At 42.4% G+C, this 9,933-nt stretch overlaps 1 protein-coding gene across 4 annotated transcripts in view; it reads left to right on the top strand.

The window, feature by feature from the left end:
- The window catches only part of m1ap (meiosis 1 associated protein), a 49,385-nt gene that overhangs the window by 31,498 nt on the left and 7,954 nt on the right, over positions 1-9,933 (top strand). For 3 of the 4 annotated variants that reach the window (XM_027277794.1, XM_027277796.1, XM_027277795.1), the window contains exons 7-12: positions 144-285; positions 595-658; positions 769-911; positions 1,177-1,292; positions 1,667-1,748; positions 3,536-3,762. In XM_027277794.1, coding sequence (XP_027133595.1) covers positions 144-285; positions 595-658; positions 769-911; positions 1,177-1,292; positions 1,667-1,748; positions 3,536-3,762 — 774 coding nt within the window. Of the gene's footprint in view, positions 1-143; positions 286-594; positions 659-768; positions 912-1,176; positions 1,293-1,666; positions 1,749-3,535; positions 3,763-5,394; positions 5,584-9,933 lie in introns of those variants that run through there. The other variant, XM_027277797.1, reaches the window with a different exon arrangement.

A 9,933-nucleotide genomic window follows, 5' to 3' on the forward strand; every position in this document is an offset into this window, starting at 1 on the left:
ATTATTTACAGCCGTGACATTTAAATGAAGCTGGTCACAGGGATGATGTCATTCTGTTTTCACACGACAGTTTCAGTGGTCATACAGAATGTTGCTGTTGGGTCTACAGTACATGTTAACTAAAGTGTGTGTGCGTGTTGCAGGACTCTGCGTGCAGACGGAGTGTGTGAAAGTGTGTTATACGGCTTGCCGCTGGTGATCCGCCCCACCACCTGCTGGCAGCTGGACTGGGATGAAATGGAGACCAACCACAACTTGTTCCACGCTCTCTGCCACACACTCAGGGTGTGTGAATTTGTTTACTATTCGTCTCTTCATCTTTTTATCAGCAGAGACTGCTTGAATAATATCAATGTTATATTTCTGTTCAGAGTAGAAGAAAACAGTAAAAGAAAAATATTAAACAAATGTTCTGAATAATGAAATTAAATAGTTTAATATAGATCAAATCTCCAAGACAAAGTACTTATTTTGATCTTCTGTGCTGGATCAGCCCTTCTGATTGGCTCTTACTTTTTGCCCCTTGTAACATTTTCAGCTTTGCTCTGTGCAATACAAAAGCCTGAAACCGTTTGATGTTTTTCACTATTTCAGAGTCGTGACTTGTTCCTGCTGCTGCAGGTGGAGCCCGCACAGAGGTCCACAGCTGGAGACTCAGGTCCATATGTGTGTGTGTGTGTGTGTGTGTGTGTGGACACCAGTGTGTGAAAGTGTGAAGTTATCAGTGTGCGAGTGCACTCATATGCCTTGTATATGTGTACACCACAGGTGTGTGTTCCCACTATGTCCTCCAGCCATCCCCGTCCCTCTCCCTCCTCCTGAAGCCCGTGGTCTCCAGAGAGTTGCTGCTGCCCTGCTCGCAGCCCGTCCCGACTCAGGAGCCTGCACCTGATGCCGTGCAGGCTATACAGGTTAGGGGACAGATTGCAGAAGTGGAAACAGGTATCCAGAACTCAAAAAGGAGAAATAGATTTGTTTTAAACACCAGCACACACACTAATACCAGGAATTGAGTCGGGCTGATGACAAATTCCCACATTCAAAACAGTTCCTTATTGGATGGGCACAAAGCCAGATTCATTTCATCACCTAGACTTTAGTCTCACATGTGCATAGCTCCTTCTCACTGACTTTAATATTTGCATGTTTTAAAAAAAAAATCCATGTCTCTGTCAGGCTTCTCTCACTCAGCTGGACGAGGAGTTCCTGTTGAACCCTCTGTCTCTGAGCAGTAACCTGTACCAGCACCTCAGGAGCAGAGGCCTGTTCTCACAGCCACGATACCCATACAGGTCAGACGCAACACAGGATGAAAATGTGATGCAAATAAATCTTTGTATCACTCGTCATAATGTGTGAGATCACTGGACTATATTTATCATCATGATGTAATGGATGTAAAGGTCAATGATGCAAGTTCAAATGGATGATGGCAGTTTAGGTGACTAAAAGTGACTAATAAAGACTTAATAGAGCATGATGATTATAATAAACAAATATCACAAATTGGCCTTGAGGGGCATTGCAGTATGTAAAAAGCCATATGCAAGAATCTCAGAGGATAGCAGGCAACTTCAGGTGCCAGATGAAGATGAAGATGATGATTGTAATAAAGTACGATTATCCATATAAGTGCTAATTCTAAGGACGTGATGTTTAATTCCAGGCTGCAGCCAGCAGCAGCGCACAGAGACCAGTCTCAACCACTAGATGGCGCTAAATCTACAGGCAGCAGACAGCCGCGGCAGGTAAACACAACAGCTTTATGACAGAGTAAAGGTCATGATGTGCTGCTCATATAATGAGCACCATGATTAAGTTTACAACATGTACAGAGAGCAATATGACAACAGGAGGAATATTTTCATGAATCTCATTAAAGCTGTGTGCAGGGAGTGTGTGTGTGCTTTACTAACACAACTTCCTCCTCCCCACTTCCCACTTCCGTATTTACTCAATAGATGGCAGCACCTCGTTTTTATGAGGTTGATATATTTACAGTAACCTCGCCTTGATGTTTTAACTGTTTTCTGACCTTCATCACTGGCAGCATACACAGGTTCATCAGTTTAGATAATCAGACGTGACCTCAACCCGTAGTGGTGAGACATTAAAACCAGTTCTCAGATTTTTTACTAGGTGAAAGTATAAATGCCACAATGTAGAAAATTGTGGAAAAAACAACACAAGCAGCTGGAGTTAGTTTTAGGTACTTTAATTTCTGATAGTACTGCAGGGCAAGGCCCCTGCAAAGAGTCACCACACACATACAGATGATTGATGGGACCAAAAAGAAGATTCTGATACACAAATAATGTGTAATAATTTATTGTTTTTTGTCTAAATATTGCATCATTTGAATGCTTATTTAAATGAAACTATGTGTCAGAAGTTTAGAGAGGAACAGCTAACAACTCATCAACTTCTGACACATGACAAAGAACCCATTCACAAGCTGAAAATGTTTGGAACAAGTAGTTCATCTTTAAGAGTGTTTTGTTTTTTCTCTAAGCACATCGTGTTTCTCATGTCAAATCTTCATCTGTGAAGTAACCAGAGTGACTCAATCTGTCGGATCAAGATAGACGAGTTAAAAGCACAACATTTCACTCTGAATTGTTGCAGTAGAAGTGATTGTACTTATCTACATTTCACCACCGGATTATACGACAAAAATTATCGCTGCTACATATAAGGACACATAAGAAACATCTAAATTTGGAGTGAAAATCCGGACCCCCAAATAAAATGTTAACACAGGAAAAGAGAGAGATTATGTCAGCAAGTACATTTTTAGACAGGAGCACATCATGTGTGAATCATACTTGTGTTATATATTTTTCATTGTGAGTCATAAACACCGATTAAACATTAACGTCACACACAAATACAGGTAACAATGCAACCACTGGAAATGACTCAGTATTTAAAATGTAACAACTCCTGTGCAGGCACACATCCACACGTATCACGACTTTATGTCTAAGCTCATGATGCACACCAGGAATCCGTTTTTTTCAGGAGTGAGTGTCCATATTTTACAAACAGTGTCTCACTTGGAAAGATTATTCCGTCGCACCGCTGCTGAGGCCAACTGCAACCTGAGAGCGTGTAGCTGTTGGCCGTGTGACTCATCAGGGTTGATAAGGCTGCTGACATGCAAATAGTTCACTATGGCAGCAAAAAAAGAAAAGAGAGAAAATGTTCATCCGCTCGGCTTTTTGTTTTGTTCTGTTCTTTGGCACGCTCTCTCTTTTTACTCGCTGCGGTGGAACTTAACCCTTAACTCTGAACATAATGTTTGTATCTTCCTCTTCTCACCTTCTCCTCTTTAGTTCCCTATCTCTCTTTTGTTACACCTCCTTCCGGGCCTCCTCCTCTTCCTCTCTTGTATCCCACTTTCTTTTCTTTGTCTTTCACCCTGTCAAAACTCACAGTGTTGTTTATGTTGTTTAAATGACATTTTAAGTAGCATTAAAAAAGTGTTTTCAAAGCTTACAAAGGCCGTGTGTTGTCTCCTCTCACACAAAACCAGGGTCGCCAACTGGGAGCGAACAGCAAGGTCAGGGCCACTGTGGCTCCCTTCCCCTCTTCCTCCTCCCACTCCTCTTCCTCCCTGGGACCACCTCCCGCTAAGGCCTCTCGCCCAGCTCTGACGCTCCTCAGCAGCAGCAGCAGCAGTGGAGGTGGTGGAGGTCGTCGGGCCCCGGCCCCAACTCTGCAGGTGGAAGACGACGAAGATGATATCTCCATGTTAATAAAGTAAGAACGCTGGAGGGTGGGTGGAAGAAGAGTGGGCTGAGAGAGCAGCACAGTGATAGGGAAGTGGCAAAAAGAGAGAGAGAGAGGGAGGTGGAGTACATCCTCAACAAGCTATTTAACACACTTTGAAACCCCTCCTGACCTGTCACTTCAAAGGATTACCGTGATATACAGCAGTCCAGTCAGAACACACACACACACACATGAGGCTAATGGCTTTCTATTGTAAATTTTGTGAGCAATTAAGCAGCTCATAAAGGCTATAAAGTCTTTGTAAAGGAGGTAAACATACACACATTTGCATGTAAACGTACACAACACACACACCAACTCTTCTGTGTCTACACTCTGGCTAGTTACAGCCTCTTTTGTTACTTCAATTAATCTCTATTTATTCTCACCACACGAGCAGCACTAGAAAGATCCGAATTGAACAAGCCTCTGTGTGTGTGCACGCGTGTGTGTGTGTGTGTCAGAAAGGAAATTTTCGACTCGCTGACACTGGCAGATCGCTGAGGCAGCAAAACTTTGAAATCACACGCAGCAGGACAATGAAAAAGCAGGACAAAAAGATGAAAAGAAGGGAAACAGCGGGACAATGGAAGCTTGGAAGAGTCAAACATTAAAAAAAAAAAGTAAAAAGAAGAAAAAAAAGGAGGGAAGGAACAGAAAGTTAGAAGAAAGGTGGGTGGAGCGGGAGATCAGAGGGAGATTAAAGGATGTGCAAAAAACCTCGCCTGCATGTGGCAGCACACAGACGAGCATGCATGAGCAGTAAAAAAAAAAGTCACAAATAGAGACATATAGACAAACACACACATATGCACATTCCATTTCCATTTTGCCCTTAAGCCCCGGCCTGAACACAGCTTCACTGTTTTAATGAGACAGAGAATAAAGCTGCAGACAGAGGGGCCTCTCTGCTCTCCTTCACCCCCACAGCACTCTCTGTCTCTGGGGGTTGAAAGGCACCATGAGCGGGGGGTGGTGGTGGTGGTGGGGGATGGAGAACAGAAGTTAAAAACTACAGTGTGATCTTTAAAATAGTGATTATGACACCAAAAAAAGATTGCACTGAAGAAGAATTTTACTTCCATATCTGGGGAGTCGATTTGAGTTCGTTTAGTGACATCACTGGTCGATTTCAGATCATAGTCACACATATTTTATCGATGATTCACGCTCATACGCACATTGGTCAGTTACACACATCCATCGTCACTATTATGAATTAATTCAGAGTAAGGGAGCTTTGTCATCCACACACACACACACACACACTCACAGGCTTAATCAGTCTCCCGCCATTCCACCCCCTTGTTGAACCTTTTAACATTATAGAGACTACCCCAGTGGCTTCATGACGTTATGATGTCACAGGACTTCCGCATTCACGAATTACACCCACAAGGATCCTTTTGTCCCCAGAGAGAATTTGTCCGGACCTCCAAAACTACCCACTGACATTTTACCCACTTCTTCTCTCGCTCCTCTCGTCCTTTCCCTTTCCTCCCTCTCTCAGCTCAGTACTTTCTTTTTAATCCACCCGAGCTCAGAGAAGTTGAGTCAACGTGTGTGCATTTCATAAATGTGTTCAAATAGAACAACAGCAGCCTCTCTGTCTGCAAAAAGGTCAACAGGCTGAAGCCAAAGTTCTTCTGTTTGACCCGGAGGACAACGTCCACACTCCTCTTTAAATGTCATAACTGTCGGAGGTTAACGGGCGGCGGCCGACCGTCAACACAAGTCTCCCTTTTTTGTGTTTTTGAGGATTTGTTCGGCGCCTCGAGACACTTCAGGTTTTTGAACCCATCAGCTGAGTTTTTTTTTTCTCAGAAGGTTCTTTGTTCATTGTTATTTTTATTCCATCACTTCCCTATCCTTAAACATCTCATAGCGTTCGCTTACTCGTGTTCCTGTTCAGTGTTTACATCGGATTGATGTCACTTGTTCACTCTGTTTTGTTGTTTTAGGAACTTGTAAGTTCCACATATTTATATACAGGATATAATATATTCATTGATGAACTGCAGGTTAATAAACTGTCTTCAAGTGACATTTCAGTGGGAGGATTATTAAGGTAACCTTTCGTTGAGGTAAAGATGTAGAGATTCAGAGTAGGCCATCTAACCACGTTTAACCTTTTACCGCCCACTGTTCCACCCACAGCCTGATAGCACTATTTAGAACTTTTACAGACTTCTGGTGCTATGAAAACATCAGTGGATATGAACACATATAGGACATGGAAGTGTGGCATAATTGTGGCTTCTTGCAGATTGCATGTGTGGTTAGTGTGTAACAACTTCTTCTCCACACGTCACACGTCACAGTCAAACTTTTAACTTTGAGAACTAATATGTTTGGCGACAATGGCGTTTGGTAGTCTATTCTTCAACGTGTGCCACGACCGGCAAGTAGATTTTAGGCCTCCATGTTGTTGATCGGTGCTTGTGCCTCAGTAATTTAGCTAATTCATATATTACAAATGGCCGTTATGTGAATTGGGACACGATACTCACATCGAAACTATACCGTGAGTTTTCCAGAAAACTCGAACAGGAGCCAAAGCTTTTAACATTGTTAAAACAAAGTGAAAATGCGCTTTTTAACGAGTGACACAATGAGAAGACAATGAAGAATTAACGCATTGTTGCCGAGTGTAGACATAGCGACCATTCACCACCGTCCAGGAGACAGCTTGTCTCCTACTTTTTAAGTTTTGATTCATCGTTTCCTGAGGGAGGAGAGGTGACCTTTCTTTGCACCAGTTTGTCTTACTTTGCAGACAGTGAATACTTGTCTGCGGACAGGGCACCGTTCTGTTATGGTTCCACTTTGGCTGATAAGTTCTGTATTTTTGTGCAAGGAATTTGTCTGCTTCCTGTTTCTTAAAACTCGATGGCAATATTTATCCATTTATGGACTTTTTTTGTTTTCCTTTAATTTTTCCATTCTGATATTTAAAAAAAAATACATTTGTGATCTTCCTCTCTAAAAGTGCAATAGTATTTCTTATATGTCTCATCAGGTTCTATATCTGAGTCAGGATAATATTAGTGTTGTGACTTCCTGCTTTATTCTCAATGTACCATTTCCTTTGCTGCAATCTGCAGAAGAGAAAAAAACCCAGTCAGCCTCTCTATCAGCCTTTTACGAACTGTCTCTTTCCTGGAATTGTCTTTACTGGCCACAACGAGATGAACACAGCAGGGACGCACACGCGAGTCATAATTCATATCCAGGTTACTTACAGTCAGAGAATAATTAACTCTTTCACAAGCAGAGCTGAGTGAGAACAGAAAGAGGAAGTGCATCTTTGTGAGGAGGAAGCGAGGAGGTGAAGTCAGGACCTGACCAGAATTGCTGACAGAATTCTGAGAGATCTGCACTCTGAGTCGGCTCCTATCACCAAACCTGGTCAATAAATGCAGATCTGAAAAAGTATGGAATTATGAACTTAGTTTGGTTTACCCTACAGACATGGCTGTGTTATTGGTTCAGCACGTGAACTGTCATTTCCTTTAGATTGCGCAAAGAGCCTAGAGAGACTGAATGAAACCCTCTTTCAGACATATATGACTGAATGGGTTCACCCACGCAGAGCTAAAAATAAAAGCTGGTGGTCTGCAGAGTCAAAGACGAGAGGAAACCAGACAGCTTCAGGTGTGTTTGAGGGGGGTGCGCAAGAGAAAGGGTTCAAATGTTACGTACTGCAGTTTTAAAACAGAATGAGGAAACGCAGCTCGAGTTTGTTTTATATTGAGAAGTGCAGCTGTCAGGTGTGAAATCTTCACAGGATTGGAAACTGTCTGCATGATCGGCACTGAAAATTATGAGCTGCCAGGTTCTCGAAACTTTAAGAAACGGTGCATAAAAATGTCAAGATATCTGTCGTTTCTTTTAATGTTGTGTCTCTTTAAGATAATTTATAGTACTGTAATGGGAAAACTGTCAAATTTTAAGCTGACTTGCAACAGATATGCTGTAGGAGTGTGTCTGTGTGATTTAGTTCAACTCAGAACTCACAAAAACTCAAATGTATCCTCTCCGCTCTACGTCTAAGAAACAGATTCATCGAGCTCAGATTAAGTTTGTCAGAGACATCTTCACATCATTTCCCAAAAATCACATCCAATTGTCCCTCTTCAGTCTTCTAAAATCTATGGTTCCCAGAATGCAAAGACACCTGTTTATGTGAAGCGTAGTTTCAGTGCCTCTTGTTGTCGGACTGATCTCGTTCTCTTTCTGTAAGTCTGACATGACCTTTAAAAAAAAAAGAGAGAGACCTTGATGGGAAGAAGACAGTCACACAATGTCGAGGATAGATAGAGAAGAAGACAATGAGGCTGCGACTGACGTGATAAAAGTCTGAGAGAAGCAGAGAGTGTGTGTGTGTGTGATGGCTACATGTGGAAATGCAGAAATGCTCAGACCTCAGACCTGCAGATAAAGCGTGTCTGGACAAAGATAGTATCATGTGGCTCGAGACCACATAACACACACACGTACATCTACATAAGTGGAGGTGAGTCTGTGAGTGTGGCCTTTTTTTCGCCTCCTGTTTAGACTCTCTGAATCCACTCCACTTCTTTTTGTGCTCCGCAGCAAAACATTAAAGAGCGTCTTACTGACCTGACATTTCTCTAAAAAACTGAGAAAACGCACAGAAGTTGATCCGAAACTATGAAGTGAGGCCTATCAAATTCTTTCAGTATGAGGCTACCGACCTTGGTCACACACACACATAATCGCAGAGGAATGCACACAAGGTGATATGGCAGCGGTGGTGGAACATATGCAGCCACATGCAGTCCTACACTGATAGATTGTGAACCGAACAAGCCTGGCAGCAGCAGGCCTTTTTTGTAGGGTTTTTTTGCACGCTCGCCTGTAGCTGTCACACACACACACACACACATGGACGACCAGGCTGTCAGTTGAGCTGTTCTGCAAATGTGTGAAAGGTCAAAGCCAGATGAGAGGAGAAATGTGATGAAGGAAGGAGGGGAGGTCGAGGGGAGGTGACAGAAAGCACACAAGAGTTTTCAGTAACACAGGAACAAGTTGTGTAGAAGCATTTAACTTGCGAAAACAGAAGTCGATTTTTATTCTGAAGTCGAAAATGCATCAACGCCGTATCGTTTCAACATTTTGCAGGCAGTAGTGGAACAACACGGGGCGGCCACAGTCGACTGTTAGATGAAGAGATGCAGGCGATAGGCTTCACACCTCAACATCTCAGCGAGGAAAACCAATGCTACTCACTCTGCTACGCTGTTTGCACACTCATGCCGTGGGCAGCATAAAATAGATCACAGTTGCTGACAGAGTGGTGGAAAAAGTCCAGTTTTTGCCTGCCTACTTTATTAAACAACGACAATAGTTCGTTTTGGTGGTAGAGTCAGTAACCACAGATGTCACCAATTCAACCAAGACTGTAGAGATTGTAAATCTTGAGAAGCTGCCATCGAGGTTACCTCATCTTGGGCTCGGGGAGTACACATGGTAGGGAGTAAAAGTCAAATTATTTTGGCCAAAGAATAGTTTGAGATTTAATATTGTTACCACTTCCATAACCTGACTGCACACAGAACCACCTGGGAATATACCATTTGAAACTGTTTGGAGAAGGGTATACACTCATCAACATTAAGCAGGTGCCATTGTTGTTTGTTGTCTCACTGTTAAATGTGAGGCAGTAGGTTAGTTTGCTTAGCATAAAAACTGGAAATGTGGACACAGGAAGCCTGGGTCTGTCCAAAGTTAACAATATTAGCTTACAGGCACCTGTAAACTCATTGATAAACAGCTTTTTTGTTTATTCTGTTGAAGAAAAAAATACTTAATTAAAAAAAACATGCTTTATATTATGTGCAGGACAATTTTTTTGCCAGGTGCAGTGACTTCTTGGAGTCTCTGTTGGTTGTTTGGAAACCTTATAGTGGCGAGCTAATCAGCTGCTGACTGTGGAACTATATTTAACCTACAGGTATGAAAGTGGTATTGTATGTGGTATGTGATATTCCAGTGAGGAAGTGTTGAAAACCAAATGTTGACAGCATGAAAACAACACTGTGAATTATATGTGTGCGTCTGTGTGTGTGTGTGTGTGTGCACAATGCTTTTTTCCCCAATAAGTTCACAGAGTTTAATGAGAAAGACAGAGGT

This window comes from Larimichthys crocea, chromosome III (genome assembly GCF_000972845.2).
Source record: "Larimichthys crocea isolate SSNF chromosome III, L_crocea_2.0, whole genome shotgun sequence".
Taxonomy (NCBI): Eukaryota; Metazoa; Chordata; class Actinopteri; family Sciaenidae; genus Larimichthys; species Larimichthys crocea.